We start from the raw sequence: 22,173 nt of genomic DNA, 5'->3' as shown, positions 1-22,173 counted from the left end.
AGAACCACAGAAACTGACATTTGCTATTTGCTTTTTTATCCCACAATGTCTCAGCCCAATACCCAGTTTTAACATTTACAAAGATATTTGAAGTCAATTTGCCATAAGTTTATACCAATTTATAAAAAAAAAATTAAGGAATTTTGTACATATAAGAAAGATACAGCATCATGGCAGAATTTAAGATTACAGTGACAAACTACAGATTTATTTTTCTGTTATTAATGAAATTTAATACGTTATCACCCAAAGTAACCTTCTGACCTTTAGCTAACATCAAGTACAAAGTGATTTTAGCAGTTTAATAGTGATGTTCTAAATGATTTTCAAGGTATCCATCTATTAAAGAAAAAACAAGAATTCCCACTCAGGTCTGTTGCAATATTTCTCCACACTAAGCACAACTGAAATCTTTTATCCTGCAGGAGGAGAACTTAGTCCCCATGTTTTACATGACACTTATTCAGAGGATAAATGGTTACCTCATTTCTGCCATAAATGAGTGTTCATTGCCTTCATTTATTTACAGGTGATACCAAGAATTGCTTTTCCCTCTGCTGCCCCAGATACCAAGAGCACACATTTGAAACATCTCACACATTACCTCTGATTTCCTATCTTATGACACTTGGGAAATTTTAGTATTAAACTGTAAAAAGTGTGTCAAGCACAGAGTAAAAGTGAAGTGTGGTTAGCTTTTCTATGGGATAATTCTATCACTACACTGGTATCCTGAGTGTTTTCCCTCTTTGGCAACTCTGGAATCCAAGAGATTGGATCCTTTAGGCCCAGACAGAAAAATGTCAGAGGGCAAAGGCTTGGCCCTGTGGAAATTTGTGAAAACAGTTTTTTTCAGAAGGCAGCACCCTCAGAGCCCGTGTGGCACCACCAGGGCACAGCTCAGCTTCTCTGAGTCTCTGAAAGAAGGATCCTGTGAAGGCAAACACTCAACCCCAGCAGCAGCAAGGTACAAAATCCAAATTGCTCTTGGAGACAAAACTGCCTCCGAGCTTCCCCCTGCCTTGACCACTGAGGCTGGCAGGGCCCAGCCTGGCCAGGCCACCCACGCTGCACCCAGGCATTTCCTGCAGCTCCACAAAGGCAGCAGCTCACATCTGAGCTCAGCAAGATTCCCTCCAGCAGACACACTTTTACTGTTCCCGGGTGTTAGAAATGAAAGGGAGTTTGTTATGGAGCTGAGAAACCCGGGAGAGCGCTGGGTATTATGTTTGGGCGGGAAGGCATGTGAGCTGAGGTTGGTCTGGATGTTAATGTTGGCTTAACTGGCAATTTCCTTGATTTGTAGTGACTGTGTTGATAGGAAATAGAGCTCAAGTTGCTCCGGTGCAAGGCAGCCAAGGCTTTCGTGTGGGATTGTGCACACAATTTGCATTAATTCTGTTCTGCAGCATCACAAACTACACTTCCCTTCTAGTGAAGTGTGCGGTCCTCAATAACACACAGCATTTCCAGCAGAGAAAGCTGGAAGCAAAGAGGGGTCTGTGTGCTGGAATTAGGCTGCTGCTGTTCCTGGAGCGAGGATATTCCAAAAGATCTAATTCAACCCAGTAGGAATTTATCTTCTCCATTCCCATGTTTGTCTCTCCTCGTGCTTGGACAGCTTCACACAAACGTGGAGGGTGCTTTGGGGCCTTTTGTGCTCCCTCTTACTCCTGAAGGAAAGGACTTTTGGAGAAGAAGCTGGAGGAGATGGATCCATGATCTCTCTGAAAACTGAGCAGACAAGCTCTGCAAACAGATATTTTTTCTTTCCCCTAAGGTTTGAGAAATCTTTTATAAACACAGACCCAGGCCTGAGTGCACTCAGAGATCCCAGCAGAGTGCTCTTCATGTGGATCCCAGCACATGGAAGATGGTAAAAAACCCTAAATCTGCCAAAATTCTGTCTGGAACTGAAGACAAAGGGCTGTGCAATGATCCTGAGCCAGTGCAAACAGGGGATCACCATCCCACGCTGTCCCTGCAATGCAGGGGTGCTCAGCTCAGCAGGATCCGCTTTCCAGCGCTGGCGAGAGCCGCAGGTGTCTGGGTACCACCCCTGCTCCTCACAGGCTTCTCCCCACCCCACAATGCTGTCTTTAGGGCTCACAAACACCAAAACCTCAGGCACACAAGCCCCCAGAGCCCGTGGTGGTGCCTGTTTGTTCCTCTGGTGACACCTGGGACCCCAAGGCCACAGCTGTGACATTCACTCTGCAGCTCTGAGCAGCTCCAGACGATGCTCCCAGCTCTTGGTTCCATGTGTGCTTTGCCTCTTGGTTTTCTGGGTTTGGTTTGGGGTTTCTTTTCTCTGTTTTTGCTAACTTGAAGGAGTACAGAGGCGAAAGATAATACATTTGTGGCTGGGAAGGAATTGACTTAAAAATAGAAAGATGGGTGGTATCTGACTTGGTAATTTGTGTCTAATCTAAACTCCTGCTGCCTGTCCCGTTTGGAATAAACGCATTTATTAGATGAAAACAGGCCCTTCACTTGTATTAGAGACTCTTTTTCATAAGTTAAAGAAGGACCTTTCACACCCACATTTGCATTTGAAGTACAAATATATTCTGGCAGGGCTTGGATCAACACGGAGGTCCCAAGCACAACACCACAGCTGGGAAAGAACATGTATTTATAAAACAGCATTTTGAAATCTCTTCCGCGCTCCTGTTATTCAAACAATAAATCACCCACGTTTCAGAACACTGGGCTGGGGTTTGTGGTGGGATTTTTCAGTTCTCATTACTTCACACTGAAGAATCCCAGTTTTCCATTATCACAGCTCAGCCATTTCATTTCTCCATCTCCCTGCAGAATCCCAGCAGGAATTCCCAGTCCCAGCGGAGAAACACGAACTGGAATCCTGGTCCTACCTCACTTTCACTTTCAAGTGCAGGAAACTTCAACTCAAGCTTCTGAAGAGGCCTTGTGACAGTTTTCCCAAAAAGTTGTTTAGACGGAAATACAGGTTAAAGCCGTGCTAGGTTCAGTCCAAATGTTTTCTCTTATGAGGGACTTTATGGGTGAATAATCAGAGATGAAAAGTGAATAATTCTTGAGGATTTCCTGCTTATTTTTCAAACTGGCATTAATCCCTGTTTAACAGATAACAGCTGAAATCCATTGAAAGTCTTGCATACACAGGAGCCAGTGGAAATTTATGTGTAAACCAGACCTCATTTAGTATAGATCTCATTACAAAAATTCTGATTTTGCTTATCCACAGTACGATTGTGCAGCCAGATTAAATTAATGACTGTTTTACTGTGTGGTTGTTTTAAATCCACAGAGATGATTAAAATCCAGTTTCAAAGGAACAGATATCCTAGATGAGGGAAAAAAAATTAGCAAAGCTTTGTTTTACCTGCCCTAATTTACAGCTTCCTACTTTTCCTGCATTCTGTTTGGGGAAACAATCAGCTCCTTTCAGGATAGAAATAAAAACACGAGGAATATATGCATAAAAGGAAAAACTAGTACAGATGTAGACTGTGGCTTAAGAGCTATTTATGCAGTATCAGAAGACTAAACCAGACTCTGGCCTGGCCATAAACTAAGCCCACGCCCTAAATGAGGTGCCAAGCCACAAAAAGCATTTGCGTCAACTGGGAATACAAGGAAAAGAAGGACTTCTAATTATAGGGCCTGGAAGCGGAAGCCTGGAGTGACTGGGAGCTGAGGCTGCTCCTGTTTATCTGAGAGCTTCCTCCCCTCTGCTGCTGAGCCCTGGCCTGGGGCTGAGCTGCTCATGGCACACTGAGTTCTCAGCTCCTGGAGCTCCAGGGGCGAATCAGAGAGAGCTGGGAGAGCTGGGCAGCCCCAGCACATCCTATTTATTACACCTCCCAATGGTGGAGATGCTGATTGTGTGCATGTAAATGAGGTCTGAAGGGCCTGGAGCTTCACCAGGAGCTTCTCTTCAGTTTTCAGAGGGTTTCAGGAGCTTCCCTTCAGTTTTCTGAGGGTTCCAGGAGCTTCTCTTGAGTTTTAAGAGGGTTTACAGGAGCTTCTCTTCAGTCTTCAGATTGTTTACAGGAGCCTCCCTTCACTTTTCAGTGGGTTCCAGCAGCTTCCCTTCAGTTTTCAGACAGTTCCAGAAGCTTCCCTTCAGTTTTCAGACAGTTCCAGGAGCTTCCCTTCAGTTTTCAGAGGGTTTTAGGAGCCTCCCTTCAGTTTTCACAGGGTTCCAGGCACTTCCCTTCAGTTTTCAGAGGATTTTCCACCTCCCCAAGCTGGGTCACTCTGCAGCACTCACTGAAGGATCTGACACCTTCAAGCTGTGTTGGATTTCTTTTCAAAACACCAAGGGCACGAGTGCTGGGAACTCAGGCACAAATCTGCATGGAGGAAATGTGGATCCATGGATAGACTGGATTTAGGAATCCCTCACAGAGAGACCAGTCCAGCCACTGCACCAACTCACTGCTTGTCCAAAAAGTGATGAAAATATGAACTTCTCACACTCCAGTTTGGAAATCTGAACTTGGATGCCATGCAGCAGCTTTATTTATACCCACTTAACTCCTCTCCCAGGCAAGTGAAAATACAGCTAAACATCAGAGCTGCTCAGCCCCTGATACTCCCCTGTTATAAAACTGGGTCTCAAAAAACTTTAACTAAATAATGAAATTCTGATTTTAGCAAAATTCACCATAAAATAAATGCTAGCACGTAAAGATTTAATATAAATATTTTAAAAATCCCAAGTAGTCAGAAGAAGGAGAAGCAAAATAAAACATTATTTTGTGAAAAAATAACTCCCTATGACTCTTACAACTCCTAAAATAATCCATGGCTGCAGCTCTTCCTTCATAACTAACCCAAAATGCAATTCTTGATCAAGCCATCAGCCATCAAGGATTCTTCCTTTTGGTGACATGGGACACAGGGACACAACATTTATAACTGCAACTCATCAAACTGCCTCAATTTTAATGTCTTTGTCTTCCAAGGCAATAATTCAAGTTGAAAATCAGAAGAAAATGAACAGAAAAAACTGAAGAATTATTCTGTCATTAAATAATTACAGCTGGTTTTACTCTCCAGGAGTGTTTTCCTGCTCACTTTCTCCATCAATGGGAAAAAAACTTGTGCAGAGATGTTCCAATTCCACCCTCTTTAACTATTAACTCAAGGCCACCATCACGTTTCAATACAGAACATTAAAATAATCAGAGCAATTTCAGGTCTGTTAAAGGTGCAGTCAGGCATCCCAAGGGAGACACAGTTTAATCTGTTTTACTGCTGGCCCAACATTAATTTTCTCGTTATTAATGGGTGGAAAATCTCTTTTGTAGCCAAGGAAGCGTAATTATTTTAAATTTTCAATGTCTTGCACTTCACAGCTCTCAGCTGCCAGGCTGGCAGCAGCAACACTTCTGAAAAGCAGATCATTTATTTACCACATTTAAAAGAAATAAAACCCCAGATATTTATAAACCAGCACCATTTTTTGGCTGTTTACTAATTGAGAATCTTTTTTAAAAAACTTTCCTCTTTGACACTAAAATAGGAATGTACCTGCCCCATCCTATTGATTTAAAAGCTGCTCCTACTCCCAAATTGAGTGTGGATTTAGCTGTAGCTACAGAAATGTTTTAAATTCTGTATTTTCAGTTTGTTTTAAGGGCTTTTATTGAAAAATATTGTGGCTTTTGCTCCCTCTAGAAGGGTGAGAAGCCAGGATCCAGTCCTGCAGCTGGATGGAAATCCCCTCTATGCTGCATCTGAGTGCAGAGAAAAGCTTTTATTGGGAAAAGCTGTCCCAGGAGAAGACCACCAGGAAGCTTTGGTAACAAAATGTCCTTTTCAGAGGCTCTAAGGATACTTACTCGCCTTAACAAATTGGCAATTGAAGCAGAAGCTCTGAAAAAATCAAAGAGTGGATAATTCTCATCTTTCCTGGCTGCCCACAGGGTTTGTTGTACATATAGTTCTTGGAATGCAGCCTGACAGGGAAACGAGGCACAAACCTTCCAAAAACAGGAGTGAATGATTTAAACAACCTTTGAACAGACATGAAAACTTCTACACTTAACCTGCATTCCAAACCAGCAAAAGGGATGGAGATGTTTGTTTGGATGCTCCTGGAAATCCCATCTGGAGCCCAGGGCCACATCCAGGCCAGGCTCTGCACTGACCACAGCAATTGGGATCCCAGCACCATCCCCTGCTCTGCTGGGCTCAGCCCACCTTCCAAAATTATTCATTATTGGTCTCAAGGCTCCCATGAAGGGGAACTCCAGAGGAAGAGCAGCAGTACCCACATGAAGATGTCCTGGCATCCTCCAACACCAAACTCAATGCTCCAACACCAAGACTCCAGAATTATCAATGATAGCTAAAATTTAGGGCTGATTTCTCTACACTTTATTTTGTCTATAAATTGTGAAATGACATCTCTACAGGTTTTCAGGCTCCACCTATTCCCCCATTGCATCCTCAAGGCCTCACTTTCCTTGGGATGAGGATCTGGCCCTTCCTCCCCTCTGCAGGGGCAGCAGGAAGAAACTTTATGGGCTCAGAGAACAGACTGTGCAATGTCTGTGGAGAACTTGCCCAAGTGTAGACAACAATGCATTGAGCAACTCAGCTTTAGCACAAATAAAACATCTATAATTTGTTTTTGAATGTGCTGAAGTAAAGACAATTGACTGAAATAAAGCTGCAGCCCAGCAGACTTTAAAATTCCTCTCCAAAGCACAAATAACAATTCCTGTAGCATGGAGAGATGTGGATCATTCACACACAAGTTGGTTTTAATTATCACAGCTCATAAAGGCCTTTGCACCTCTGATCTGTCCAAATTCAGGGAGGATTCTGCTCATTTTTAACACAACAAAAATCTATGAAGGGATCCTCCCAAAACTCAGACCTGAGCACCTGTGCAGCTCCTGTGCTGAGACAGGATGGAATTAAGGGGTTTATCAGCCCCAGAAAATCAAATTTTCAGTGAGTGAGAGCAGTGCTCCCTGTTTGCCTGCCCAGCACAGCTCTGCAGTTGCTGTGTTCTGGTGCAGCCACACAGACACTGCCTGAAATCAGGAGTAAAAGTGGAGTTTCAAAAGCCACCTCTTGTTTTGTTCTCTGTAATGAGCTCAGCCTGCTTGCCAACACACCACTGCAGAATGGGCTGGGATGATGTTACAGCCCTGGCTTCAAACAAAATCCTGCCTTGATGTTAAATCAAGAGCACAGAATTCTGGGCTAAGTGCTGCTCTCACTGGAGGAGCTGAGGGAAGAGTTCTCTGCTGGTTTGTCCCCAACTCTCCTGCAAATCTCCCACAGCATCTGCAAGCAGCCAAAAATAACACCTGAAAGAAGTGTTCTGCCATTAAACACCATTAGATCTAAGTGTCACTCTCTAAATTATTGTCATACTGGTACCTGAGCAAACCAAAGAATTTGATCATAATAGAAGTATCCAGCAATCTGCAAAAATATCCTTCCTTCTGAAAAAAAACAAGTTAACTTGGTTTTGCATAAAAATTCTGCTGCCCTTTAAATTTACACAATCCTAGAAACTCTCTTAAGAAGGCATTTAATTAATATCTATATACCATTCTAATTTAAACAGCTGTATTTATTTCACTTATTTATTTCATTTAATTAGCATTGCTCTGTTCTAGGTAGAGCACAAAGCAAAATGACTGTTCTGGAACTGAGGATTCTCAGTTCACTGCACAGAGCTCCACAAAAAAATTCCCTTCCAAGAAAATCCAGGCAGATGAGAATACAGCTTTTCTGTCACAAACTCCCACTGAACTGCACTGCACTGTTAAAGAGTTCTGACACAACAGATGGGGTGTCAGAATGACACCAACTGGTCAGCAAAAGTGAAAATATAAATGACAGACATATTCTCTGAAATGTGACTTCACCCTCCTGATCTTCATGGCATTTGCTGCATTTCAGAAATTGTTAATTTAGCAAGGGAAGCTGTTGGTTCCCTGACCATTTCCCTGAGTGCTGCTGCAATCAGCCAGAACATTATTTACCTACAGATAATGAAATGTAAATTGTCAGATTAATAAATCAATTAATATACAAGGTTTGTAGTTCTCCCTGCTGCCACAATGACTGTTCATTTATAAAGAGGAAGGAGAGAAACAGGTACTTTGGAGGAATTTCTTACAAGTATTTTCAGATTTCAGCTGATTTCACTCAGGAGAGAGGATAAGATCACAAACCCTTCAATAGCAAACAAATAGTAAGTTACTTAAAAACCAGTGAAATTATTTTATTTCTGTATTTATGGAGGACTACAATTTAATCCTGGATACTGAGGATCACAACATGTGCACCTGGCTGGCAGCATCCCAACACACAGGAATTCCTCAGCAGTGGAAGAGAACTGAATCTCCTCCCACCCAGCACAGTAAAAGAGTTGCTAAAGTTTGAAATTTCCAGAAAAGACAAATTACACATCCAACACTCCACAGAGAAGGTCACCTGCAGTGTCCCAGTGGGAGCAGCAATCCCTCCAAAGCCATGGGACACTTTCCCATGGGATTTATGCCTTGTTTCCATCTATCCCAAGAACAGGAAAATCTCTTACCACTGGGGTTAAAGGCCATGCAGCAAATGGGCTTCTCATGAGCAGGGAAATGGGCCACGATGCCATCACTGTCTGAGTCCTCACTCACCAGGACCTGGGAACAGAACACAGCCCAGCATTAGCAGGGAAATCCTCCCAGAGGGAAAATCCCAATTTCCTGGCCCAGGGATGGGTTTGTAAGGTGTTCACATTCCCAGTGTAACTGCAGGTCAGCTGAACACCAACAATCCTTGGGAATTCTCTCACATACAGAGACAGGAGACCTGCTCCAATAACCAGAAAGGATTATGCACTTCATGCCTGGATTTCCTATTTATTTAAAAATGGGGAAAATAGAAAAGTATTCCTGTTTTGCTCCATGAATTCTTGCTGGCTGCACCAGAGCTCATTACACTGTGCTGTGCAGGAAGCTCCATTGGAGGTTTCCAATAACAAAATCACATCCTAGAAAGAAAAGGGAATATTTAACCCTTACATAAATCAGTATTTTGATCCCAAGTACATAAATTAATAAGTGGAATACCAGATCAAAGCCCAGAGAAAGTGGGTTTGCTTTCCATGAGTCCCTCAGGAGGGAAGAGCACAGCTTCCACCCTGCTGTCAGTAGTGCTGGAATTGAGGGATCTGGATTTCCAAAGGAATGCCAGGGGCTGGGAGTGTGGATGGAAGCAGCTGCACTGTGGAATTCACAGTTAACAAGAATTTTCTCCAAGCTGAAACTGCCTAACTCAATATGAGGTAACACTATCAAAAAGGTTGTTAAAAAAAATCAGGTCTTCATAAAATACCTTCCTGTGATCAAGAAAGAAATTAAAATATAGGAGAGAGTTTTCACAGCAGAGGGAAATTCAGTGGATAAGGAAATACCTGGACTGAGATCTGTGTTGTGCAGCAGCTTCTGAGGAAGGGACAAAGGAGGAGCTTTTGGGGTTTTAAACAAAAGCAAATTTGAAGCTGATAAAACTCCTGGGCCAGTCAAACTGAAGCTGAGTGTGAGGACACACAAATGGACAAAATATCTAAGTTTAATTGCATGAAAAGCAAAGATATTCCCAGATTTATAGAAAAAAAAACAGAAGATGTGTGGACAAAACCATATGAGAGCTGTAAGAATATTTTATTCCTTGATTACACCATCCTAAAAGCTGAATTAAGTAAAACAAAAGGAAAGATCTGTCAGAAAATACTTGAAAAAGGGTGAGCAAAAACCATCTTCTTACTAAGACAGCACAAAACCACCCTGAATTATTTCTCTGCCTCTTCCAAAATAATCTGCAAGGTTTTTAACACTTCCTATCCCAAACAGATATCAAAATAATTTGAAGCTGTATTCCTGCTTCAAGGAGAGAGGAATGCTCTGGGTGTTGGGAGGGCTGGGCTGCCTGGCTGGCACTGGCACTGCACAATTATGGCTTTGCTCTCCCTCGTCAGCATTTCGTGCTCCTTCCACAACCACCAAACCAGAGGCTCTGGAGATCTCTGCAAGCTCAGGCACTCCCAGCCACCATTTATCACAGCCCCCACTCCCAGGGAGTTGGGCTCAGCCTCAACATTTTGCTCTAATTAAAGAGAAATGTTTTATAAATAATTTTTTTTTCGCAGGTTTAGCTTGTTAAATAAAAATATTCCATGAGAAATGTATCACAGGATCTAAATCATTGCTAGAAAGTTATACAGGATGTTTCATATGCAGCCTCTTCTCCAGGATTAATTCAACATGGTTTTATTTGAGAAAAAATAAAAATGATAAATGCACTGCTGTTATCACCCCTGCAACATAAACCCCTGTCCAACAGGCAGAACACTGGATGGCAACCTGATCCTTAAATATTCTTCCTCTGGAAATATGATACAAAGCAAAAAATCACAACATTAAAAACTGCAAAACACCTTAGACTTGAAAACAGGCTTAGACTTAGAAAACCTGAGAACTCAAAAAAGGACAAATCTCTATTTGTATGTGATGTTAACTGATCCCATGCTTTCAATTCTTTTATCACTTACTGTTTAAAAATATCTTCTTGAAAAAAAAAATACTCCAAAAGGAGTTTTTAAAGATCCCTCCCTTTCACTATAAAAGCTGATTTTCTAGTACAGCAAACCAGCCCTTGCAGATTCAAATTCAAGTGTGTTCATCTCCTGTACTAACCAAGTAAAGCAAAATAAAACCCAAAAAAAGCAATTACAAAAGCACCTTCATCACTCACAATTTGGTAATCCTGGGCAGTGGGGAATGTGACACTCAGGGCTCCTTCCCCAGCACCTGCTGTGTGTCACTCCCTGTGTCAGAATGGACAGAACTGGCTTTGGGATACATGTGGAAACAACACTTGCTTGTGTATGGAAAGATGAAAAAATATTCTTCCTCTCTTTAAAATCAGCATGAAAAATTAAATCCTCTAGGAACAGAGAAAAATACTTTTTAAAATAATCAATCTCTATTGAAATCTTCAGGATTTATCGAGTCCTCCTCCTGCATTTCTGCACTGCTTTTGGGGATAACAAATATCACTTTTTACAATTCCAACACTACAAAGGAAGGAGGAAAAAAAAAATCAAGGAATTGGACTTAACTCCATCATCAACCAAATGTCCCTCCCAAAGATGGCACCAAACCAAAGCCTGGTTCCCATCCCAGTTCAGAGCTTTAAATCCCAGTGTGATTTCCCCTTTTTTAAGAACTTGAGGAAATGCAAGTGATGCTGATACAACACCCAGTGCTTCAGGAACATCAAACCTGCAGCAGCAGCTCCTCCAGCCAGCTGAGGGTTTGTGCCCCTGAAAAGAGCAGAGCTGGGAATTTTTCCTGGAAATCAAAACAGAGGGACAATTTCCCTAATACCACACGCCAGGGCAGTCAGGGAGCTCGAGGGAAGCAGCTCATTCTCCCTCCCAGAGTGTGCAGAGCCACAGGAATCCCAAGGCTGCAATTCCTTCTCCAAGGTAGTGGCCTCTAACCACTCTAAAAACCTTCCAAAGTGTCTCATTGAGAAAAGTTCTGAAATCCCAGCATTGCTCTGGTGATCAGAGTCACTGAGCTTCAGCAGGATCCTCCTTGCAGGGCTCCCAACAAGAGCCCAACACTCAGATTTTCCCACCCAGACTCCCAGAACGAGCCCTCAGCTGCACCTCATGCCCAAAAATATTTCACCAAGAGCTGCAACAGGATTTTCCCCAAACCTGCCCAGCCAGAGAGCCCATGGCTGGATGTGCTGAGCCAAAGCAGCTCTGTCACAGCAGAACTCTGAAGTTCATCAAAGATTCTTTAAATTGTCTTTATCTCACCCTGAAAGAAGAGACAGAGCACCAAGAGCATCACTGCATTTACTGCCAGCATCAGTGTTTGCTTGGAGGGCAGGAGATAACTGCAGCCAGAGCTTTTTTCTCCTGTGCCATATTTTCCTTCCTCTGTGGTATTTTCAGTACTGCTGAGCAGAAGCCACTCATAATTATGACTTTAATTATTTTAATCTTTAAAGGCAAATTACACCACTTATCCCAGTGGAGACATGTTTTTAAATAAAACATGAAAGTAACACAAATAAAAATGGACCCAAATCTAATCAAGCAGGTCTTACTCTTAATACAATTAAGAAAAGAGTAAGCCCATCATCATAAAAACAAATAGGTTTGGCAATAATTCTAAATATGAATATTGTATAACAAATATTTGCTGTACACTTGAGATCCCCAATGCTTTAAAGAGCTGGAGCTGGAGTTTGATTCACAAAGAGCCTCCCCCAAGTTACAGCCAAGGTCAAACTTCAGTGGAAAGGGGCTAAAAGTGATAGATCTGTGGCATTAACTACTGCACTCCTTTTAATAGAATCCAGCATAAACTCAAACCAGCCTCACGCTCAGCCTGAACCATTTATCTGAGACAAAAATGTCTTCTTGACAAAAACCAGATCTCCTTTAATAAAAGTGAGGCAGACAGTATTATGCTCTGAGGGAATCCTGTTGCTCTTTTTATATTTATATATAAAAAGAATTCTTCTGTAATACACAGAGATATAAAAAGTGAAGAAAATTGAGGCCAAATATCTGAGCATCAGAACATCAGATCAGCCTTTGCCAAAGCTGCTCCTAAAATAAAAGTCCTGGTGTTAATGACCAGTGGAATTATGTCTGTAGTTAAAGTTTTATTATTGACTATGCTTCACTCTTGGAGCTGCTTTTTGCTTCAGACCAAAATCTCACAACAATTCCTGTTCCTGATAAGCATCTTGATTTGGTTCAATTGCCATCAGCTCCTCACCAAATGAAAATGAACTTTGGAAGCTGCAGCAAGCAGCTGCTTTTTTTCTTTTTCTCCCGAAAATTCCTCTTTAATGCAATAAAAAGTTAATAGGGAACAGCAAAAAAAAAAAAAAAAAAAAAAAAAAAACCAACAGCCTTGATCACATTTTAAAACATAAATAGATCAACATGTTATCTTATTTTGCTAAGCTGTTTTGAAAATATTCCCTCCAATACTCCAGAGCTGTGGATGAACTGCAGGATGAGATTTCATCAGTTACAGTCTTGGTGAATGCACCTAGAATTGAGTTTTGGATTTTTTAACTGGCCACATCTTTCTCTGTCAACCAACTGTTAGATGTTGAGCAGATTTACATTCTGCCCCAAAACTGGTGACTTTTGAGCAAGGTCATTATTGCAGCCTGCACGTGGGTGGCCCAGTGGATGAATTAATTAAGAATACAGAAACAAAGGTCGAAAGAAAATAATTTTTCTTTCAAACCCAAGCCAATAAAGTCTTACACATTTAATTCCAATTACTGAAAAAGAGGACATCTGTACAGCTTTAGGTTTATCCATTTCAACTAATTAAGGGATTCAAATAAATAGTCCTTCCATCTAACTGAAAAGTTTGCTAACACTTCATTAGAAGGAAGTTTAAACAAGCACACAACCTTGTTAACATATTTTGGTTTACCACAAAGTTACTTGGGCATCTCGATAATTATTTTTATTCCTTTTACAAATATCTCCTGACAGCCAACGTCAATAATTCTGCATTCCTCTGCATTTATTTAATTACCTCATAATTCAAATTTTCTTAAAGTAGCAGCAATTCTGAAAGTAGGAGCTATCACATAAACTGCTGGGGATGAGAGTTTACTACAATATCTACATTCATAAGGTTTATTAAAAATACTCTCCCTGCAGATTTAATCCTGCAAGATTACATTAGGAGAGTTCTTTACTCTTTAATTGTGGATTTTTCAGTGGTGAGTTTGCTTTTCACCCTCTGCCATGGCAGCACAGGGCAGTGAATGAGACACATCGAGCTCCCTCTCACATCCCTCATATGTAATGCCTTGGAAATGGCAGAAATTATAAAAAATTACTGAAAAATATAGTTAGTCCTCTTGGTCTGTGTCCAAACATGTCCCTTCATCATCCTCCTGGCACAGAAATTCTTTTATTTGTACACATGCACACAGCAGCTCAGTCTATCTTTAGAACCCGTGTGCTGGGCTTGAAATAACTGAAAAAGTACTTGGATCATTAATTTGCAAACCCTTAGACATATTTATTTTTTAAAAAATGCTTCCCCACTCAAAAAAAAAAGCTTATTTCTCCTCCAAAATGATATATTTGCCTGCCATAGATTTATTGTTACCTTCCATTTTCTTTCTCTTTTTAAAACAGATTAATTCTTTCTTTTTTTTACTGTATCTTATCTTACAGGCATATTTTATTACTTGGAAAATGTATCTTTCACTGCAACACCCAAATTCTTAGTCAGGCTGTGCAGGTGATAGAAATCTTTATTGACCTGAAGGAGGTGAGGTATTTATTTTACATTAGGAAGGCATTGATGATAAGAAAATAATTCCTCCCTGCTTCTGAAATTCCCCTCAGTTGTGACAAGGCTGAAACTCATTTGAGCACAAAGCAATCCCTGCTGAATGGAATTCAAGGCTTTCCAAGTGTCCTTTCAGCCCAGAAAATACCTGGTTGGAATTTTGAATTCAGGGTTTTTCAGTGAGTGGAGGAAGAGCCTGATGGGCACAGCCATGAACATCCCAAACCAGGAACATCTCATCCCAGCAGGAAGGGTTTGGTGATTCCACTCACAACTCTTATCTTTAAAAAGCTGAAAACTGGGGTGATAAAACAAGGAAAAATCCTTTCACTGAGAGTGGTTCTGCACTGGAAGGATTCCCCACAGGAAAGTGGAGTCACCATCCCTGGGAGGATCCAAAAAAAAAGCACAATTTGGTTTCATGGCAATGGCAGGATGCAGACAAAGGCTGGACTTGATCTTGCAGCTCTTTTCCAAACTTACTGATTCTGTGAATCTGTGATTCCATAAACTTCAGAAAAACAGACAGTGACCCCAGAAGAGCAGACAGGCTGGAATTGGCATCACCAACCTGCCCCACCACCCCCCATCTCAAAGTGGTGATGGAGCTCAGGGATCTCTCCCATTTCCACAGGAGAGTAAAACTGTCAGAAATTCCTCTGGAGCAGCTCCATGCTGCAGTGTCTGCTGGAGGCAGGGCAGCAAGAAAAGCTCAGAGAGATTCTCACCTCAGAAAGGCCAGAGGGGATGAAATCCTTCCCTAAATCCTGCCCCAAACCCAGCCAGGGTTACCCAGGCAGTTCAAACACGCTGGAATTCCCTGCTCACAGCATCCCATCCCTGCCAAAACCAGGATCTGCAGCTGACATCTGCACAAAAACTCCCATTTCCCCTGGAACAGAGCTGGGGGCTCAGGAAAAGGCTCAGAGGGACTGGGAGCACCCAGGACACTCCTCACAGAAGGTTCTGTCCTGGCAGTGTGGAATGACCATGTACAAAGTGCATTTATTTATTTGTAATCAGTTTCTTTTTGCCAGAGGAACATTTCAATAAGAAAAAACTGTTTAAAAAATCTCCTGCACCATGAAAATCTAACAATGCAAAAGAAAGGTTATTTTCTTTTTTCACTGGAAATAAACATAAGACTGAAAGCAAATCTCAGCCCTGGAAATAAATCATAGAATTTAACAGCATTTTAAAACTTCAGAACACAAAAATGAGAATGCAACACACAGAATTAGGATATCCAGCTTCCTAGAGGTTGAAGACAAAACTTATTTTCCTTATTTCTTATTTCTGTTATTAAGCTTATTTCTGTTAGAGCAGCAGGGTTTGGACAAGACAAACATGATTTTTACAGCTCCTCTCCTGTAGTGCCCTTTAGGCTTTGATAGCTCCCTGCCATTGTCAGGGTCAGAGGACAAGTTCATAAAACCTCTAAATCATCTATAACAAGTCTTAAAAACCTAAGATCTATCATTTCTTTCCCCCTAGGCCTATGCAGAAGAATCAAAGCACAGACAGTGACCAGCAGAAATAATGACCACATTAAACAGCTTCATCAGAAATTTATGAAGTCAAATTTATCTTTTGTTGTTTTTTTTTTTTCTTTCCTTGTTGTATATGAAGGGCCAAAAGATTATTTTTCCTGGAAAAAAAAAAATCCCAACAGCCAACAAAATTATTTTAAGACCTGACTCTAAGATCTTAATTTTTTTTTCCATTATCTTCTTACTTTTATTTCAATTTTGGAAGAAAATGTCTTTACTGTTTTATGAACAATTCCCTTTCTATGCAACATTGCCTAGCTAAACACTTCCAAAATTAATTCTCAGGGAACAACCATAACGAAGTTTTTCTTTGTTTTGGTTTTTTTTTCAAATAAAAATTTTTATTTTCCTGTCAAGAAAAAAAAATAAAATAACTTGTTTAAATATTTGACTTTTGATGTGTCCTTAATATCTCACTAACTTACCTGCAATGAGAAACATAAAAATAGAAGAAAACAAGAAAAAATTAAACTTTTTTTTTCTTTAAATTCAATAAATGTGACCATGTGGAAAAAAAATCTCACAGACTAGTTACAGAATAATGAAGTGTGTGGGAGTTCTGCATAAACACTGCCTCCAGGACCAGACACTTTAAAATTAAATGAGTGGTAGAAACAAACAAAAAAAGACATGGATATCTTCTCTCTCATAAAGACAGGAAAATCCAGCAATTTCAAAATTGTCTGATAATGGTGTGGAGTTTGTAACAAATGATTGTGCCTGATGCACTGCACTGTGGATTATTGTATACAGTAAATTTATCATTATAAAACAGCACAAATGCCTCACCAAACAGCTTCATGCTCGACTGCATTTGGGATTTATATAAAATTATAACTTTTACACTTCATACCCAACTTCTCCCATCAGGTTTTTAACCTGGAATTCAACAATTCCCCCTATTCCTAACCAAGCCCATATTCCAGCCACGCTCTGTATTAACCAGAATCATCAGACTACATCTCCACTTCCACTGATCAGCATCAATCAATGTCAATTAGGAACAAGTGCTGGGGAGACACAGTGTGACACTTCACACTTGATCCTGTCCAAGTGTCACATGCACATGCTGCAGGCACAATCCATATTTTGGCTGCGTTTCAGTCCCACACAGGATTTTATCCCGGCTCTGCGGAATTCCCGCCCCGGCGAAAATCGGGTTTGTTTCTCACTCCTGACAGCACAAGGAGGATTTCCCTGGGGCTGTGCTGGAAATGCAGCCGGGGCTGTGTGCCCTGAGTTACCTGTCCCTCTGCCACCGTGTCGGTGTCGATGATGGTGACAATGCCGGGCACCAGGGGGCTCCGGCGCAGGTTGCTGTGAGCCAGGATTTCCTCCTCGGTGGCTCCCGACGGCAGCGTCCCCGTCAGCTGAGTCACCACCTTCCCCACCATGGTCAGCCCAGTCTTTATTGTCTGCAAAAAAACAAAAATAAAATCCTTAAATGATGTTTAAGGCTGTGCTGTTGATTTTTTCTAGAAATGGATTTGTTCAGCTGCAAAAGGCTGGAGCAAAACAGCTTGAAAAAGTTTGGTGTCCCAGCAAACCTTTACTTTGGAAGTCAAAAAATAAGTATTTTAATGCTCAAATAATTTAATGTGTCTGTATTTCAGTTATTCAAGTGTAGGTTTTTTTTAACTTTGATTTTACTTACTCCCACAGCATGGATGGTGAGAAAGATCAAAGATGAGGCCACGATAGGTGTGAGGAGGGTATAGCTCACACAAAAATACAAACAGCCCCTGACAGAGTTTTCTTTCCTGCACAGTGCAAAAGAATAAGAATGTGGCCTTTGCTACATCTGATACACTTATGTTTTACTCAGTAATTAAGCATTAAAACTGAATATGAGACTTAAATCCAGGAAAATTAAAAATGCCATTCTCAAGGTCCTGGAACTCCCAGGCACATCCCAGCACAAGGAATGGGACTTTCCAGGCTCTGCACGTTTCCCAGACATGGGTTTGAAAATACATTCACTGCACCAGCTTTTAGCATCTAAAGATGCTGAAGATTATTTTTATTTTGCTTTATTTTATTTGGAGAAATATGCAGAGTAGACACAGTAGGAGAGATGCAGACTGAAGGAAAAACAAACCCAACTACAACTTTAAATATTTTCTCCTTGAACCAAGGACTGTGCCTTATTTGCCTGTAAAGAATTGAGCAGATTTATTATGCAATATAAATAAGAAATAGCAAAAGAGATCAGAATGGAATGACACTGTAACAAGCCAATTCTTAACTAAAAAGACAAGCTAAGCTGCCTGCTAAATTGAAAAGGAAAAAAATGTCCAGATCCCAGGCAGAAACCAAGAAGCAGCCACAAATCAATTGCAACTGCTTTGTTTAGTGCTAAAATCTCAAACTGCAGTGATTAGAAAACACATTAGTGTTCATCAATTAGCAGCCAAACGTTTGTTTTAATAATTCATGGGAAATGACTTACACAAAGTCTGTTAGTGTGTTGTCAGGAAAGCTCTGAAGGGCCAACAGCAGCAGGCGCCACACGGTATCGATGGCCATGGCCAGCCAGGAAGGCTGATTAACCTCTGAGATGCCTCTGCTGATGGACTCACCCCATTAATGCTAATGGAGATACTTCCACTTAAAATCGAGCCAGGCCTTTAGCACAGCAATGGCTTTGGGGGTTTAAAGTCTTTAGTAATATCCTGCCATTTGTTTCTTGTTATTTCTTTTTATACCCGGCTACGACAGAGGAGAATCAAACGGGTTTTAACAGTGGTGAATTCAGGAGGCTGGGAGAGGTAACATAAAGCAGATATTGATGGCTGAGGGATAAACCTAAAATAGCCCCAGTGCCATCACAGGGATGCATTCCAGCTCTCCTGGCAAAAACTGACAAGGCAGTTTTTTGGCCAATAGTTCAAATCCTAGAAAACGATTCGTTCTCGGTTTCTAGAGCAGGGAGGAGAAAGCAGCAAATGGTGAAATACCTGTGCAAGGGAAAAGGCTAAACATTGTAACTGACCTGTTTTAGAAAATACCTTTAATATTTATAATGAGAGCCACGGGATGACAAAGTAGCAGACATAAATTCACATCTCTCCAGAAGGAAATGCCCGTGCTGATGCTCGGTGTGGGCCTGCAGCAGGCAGAGGTGTGCAGAGATGTGGCCAAGGCCATTAGCTCAGAAATATCAGTGCAGAACCATTACAGCACTTACTGCCCTGTGCTGTTGTGTATATTTGCAAAAACTTCTGGGGCAATCTTTAACCTTTCCCATGCCATATCAGCTGTCCCCTCCATCCATTAGGGCTAATGACCTTGCTCTCACATAAGCTGTTAGTCCTCATTAAAAGTTATCAGGTAACAAGAGAAAACAGATGCAGCCTTTGCTAAATCACTTCACCAGTACAGGATTAAAAGATACAGAGAAGGAATCAAGCAAAGGAGTTATGAGGTGAGAAGGACTTGGTTTATAATTTGATGCAAGACATGTGACAGAGCAAATACATTTTAAATGAAATGGGTTCAAGTTTGTCCCAGTTCCTTTGTCACTGATGGGAACCTGCCAGTGAAGTCTGCTGATAAATAAAATGAAAATACTTGATCCAGCTCCTTTTGTAAGCAATGATCCACAGTGTGCAGAAACACACATTATTTATAAGCTCATGTGTACCCTATCTACTTCAAAATATGACTGTTCACGTTCATTTGGATATAAAGAAATACATATATTTAATTAAAATAGATGTATGCCCTCATACCTCATTTAATTGAAAAGTAAGTACAACTTTAATTAGATGAAAAGAATTAAAATGCACCATTCAGTGCCTGTTAGGATGCTTTGTTCCAACACAAACCTTGCATCCTTTTAGTGACAACACAATATATTGTTCCTGTTTCTCATAATAAATACATTTTATATTATCTATTTGATTGCAAATGAAAAATCTATAGAAAGCAGAAAGAGATATCAAAAAAATCTGCCTCAGGTGTAAACACAGAGAGGTTGAGCCTCACACACAGTTTGAACAAAGGGATAATAAGGTTTTTTCTGAAAGAAATTCCATGTCCATGCTACTCTGTTTGTTCAACTGGCCTGAAAAGAATCTTTATCCTGTGGAAGGGACTTTCCTGTCTACATGCACTGAGTGCATTCTTCAACACCTCTAAGGAATGATACTTTCATTTTCCCAAACACATCTATTTTTATCTTCGCTCCTCATTAATCCCAATGTGAATCTTGACACATTTTCTGCTTCCTGAAATTTTCTGCTTGGTCAAGTGACAGAAACTACCACAGCTTTTAGAACATGAACACTTAAATCCACCAACATGATCACAATTTTGATCTCGGTGGTTTTGGTTAACAGGGACCTTCCCAAATAATCCCAAGTTATTTGATTAAGGAGGAAATTTATTTGCTGCACCAAGAGCAGCACATCTCACTGAGGACAAACCCCTGGCCATAGCAGGACATGGATCAGCAGAGGGAAAAGCATTACAGAAAATATTCTGTGCTGCCACCAAGACCTTCTAGAGAGGCTCTGAAAGGCAATTCTCCAAAGTGACCCTGCTGAAAGCTCTCAGCTTTCCTTCTCTTTCATATGAAGGTTCTTTCACTTCATTAGGAAATTGGAAGCCAACCAGAGAAAAGGCTGTAACCCAAGGTAACCTGGCAAAACAAGAATTTTAATGGAACCACTTCTGAACCAAAAAGCAGCAGTGCAGGGGAAAGGAAAGGACATCCACTTGCCAGAAGCTGCTCCTGTGCTGATCAAAGCAAAGGAATTACAAACCCCTGCAGCTGATAGGACACAAGGGCAGTAGAGTTCATAAATGAAGAATTAAATAAGGAAGGAGTGAAGTTGATGGTGAGGCAATGAGATGGACAAAGAGCAACAGATATGTGGAGCATTTACTTGCCAGCAAGAAAGTCAGCCCTGCAGTTATCAGAGATGAAAACCTGCTAGACAGCAAGCCAAGACTCAATGAAATCACTCATAAATTAAACATTGCAGATTCACTGTGGTGCACTCATGGATAACAAATTAATACACTAAGGCTGAGACACTCCTCAAGAGCCAAATCATGCAAATATTTAAAACTATATTAGTATTAATCTTGTCTATTACAGTAACATCCAACAGGCAGGAGCATGAGCAATGTGCTGTGCAAATGCAGAGCAGCACAGAGCCCGTGCCCTGGGGATTATCCCTTTTCCTAACTCTCACTGGGAGTTTATCTCTGTACAGAGGCTAACAATCTTTTCTTTCCTATGATTATAAACACATTTCATCTTCAGTATCTACTCACATGATGCAATACCACTACTTCAGTGTGATAAATTCAGTTTAACAGCAGAATTTCTGGATTATGATCCCTAGCACTACTCAGCAGGCAAGGCCATCAGCTACAGTGATCTGTTTGCAGGATTTTGCCACATCTGATCCAAACTCTGGCTGATCACACTAAGCCAGTCAGTTTTCCAAACTTATCTGGGCTATAAAAAAGATGTTCATGATGCTGGGATTGAAGGAATTTGGGGAGATTTCCCCCCACACCTTTTATTTAACTGTGTTTTTTTAACTGCAACAGAGACTCAGCGAATCACATCAGGAGAGGAGCAATTCCAGCTCCCCTCAACAATGTAAAAAGCTGTGATTTTTCTCCTTCTCTGGCCACACTGTGATTGTGAAGGACCATGTTTGTTTTTCTGTTTTGTTTTCACATGAGCTGGCCTGCCCTGTGTCTCTCTTTGTGGCTTCTCCTAACTGTTGTTTTCCTCGGTGCCACTGAGCTTTCTGTCATTTCATTCCTATTATTAGGTTTGTTTTGTTGCACATATCAGAAATGAAAAGGCTGGTGGTTACAAGGGAAGCTTGTAATCAGCACCGAGTTCACCCCACAGTGCCAAAACTCACTCTGTGTGTGTGTGTGAGAAAATGAAATTGTTGTTGCAGCAAGGAAAGGAGCTGGGAGGGAGACAGTAAAATAAAAGCTGTGCTCAGTCTTGTTTAATATTTTTCCAAGCTATGGGCTTCTTTTAATACTGCAAAACCCCAGACATTTCTCTGAAAACACAGGGATTTTATAACATCATCTGAAGTAAGAAAACGAGGCAATGGAACCTATATGTAAACAGTCATTAATAAGCTCTAACCTTCAAAGAAGGTAATTAATTAGCTCCAGTACTGTGCTGTCACCCTTCAGAGAGAGCAAACGTATAATGGGGTTGTGATGGAGTCCAAAAAGCACCAGGCACTTGTAAAGTCACTTTTCAT

General features: G+C 41.0%; 1 protein-coding gene across 8 annotated transcripts in view; it reads right to left on the bottom strand.

Moving 5' to 3' along the window:
* Positions 1–22,173, bottom strand: part of BCAS3 (BCAS3 microtubule associated cell migration factor) — a 292,590-nt gene that overhangs the window by 222,365 nt on the left and 48,052 nt on the right. For all 8 annotated transcript variants that reach the window (XR_008841832.1, XM_056506355.1, XM_056506359.1 and 5 more), the window contains exons 12-13: positions 17,167–17,337; positions 8,561–8,654 (exon numbers count right to left, since the gene is read on the bottom strand). Coding sequence is in view for 7 of the 8 variants with exons in the window: in XM_056506355.1 (XP_056362330.1) it covers positions 8,561–8,654; positions 17,167–17,337 (265 nt within the window). In the remaining variant the exon portion in view is untranslated. The remainder of the gene's footprint in view (positions 1–8,560; positions 8,655–17,166; positions 17,338–22,173) is intronic.

The sequence above is a fragment of the Oenanthe melanoleuca genome, chromosome 19 (genome assembly GCF_029582105.1).
Source record: "Oenanthe melanoleuca isolate GR-GAL-2019-014 chromosome 19, OMel1.0, whole genome shotgun sequence".
Classification (NCBI taxonomy): domain Eukaryota; kingdom Metazoa; phylum Chordata; class Aves; order Passeriformes; family Muscicapidae; genus Oenanthe; species Oenanthe melanoleuca.
This window is presented reverse-complemented; position numbering and strand designations above follow the sequence as displayed.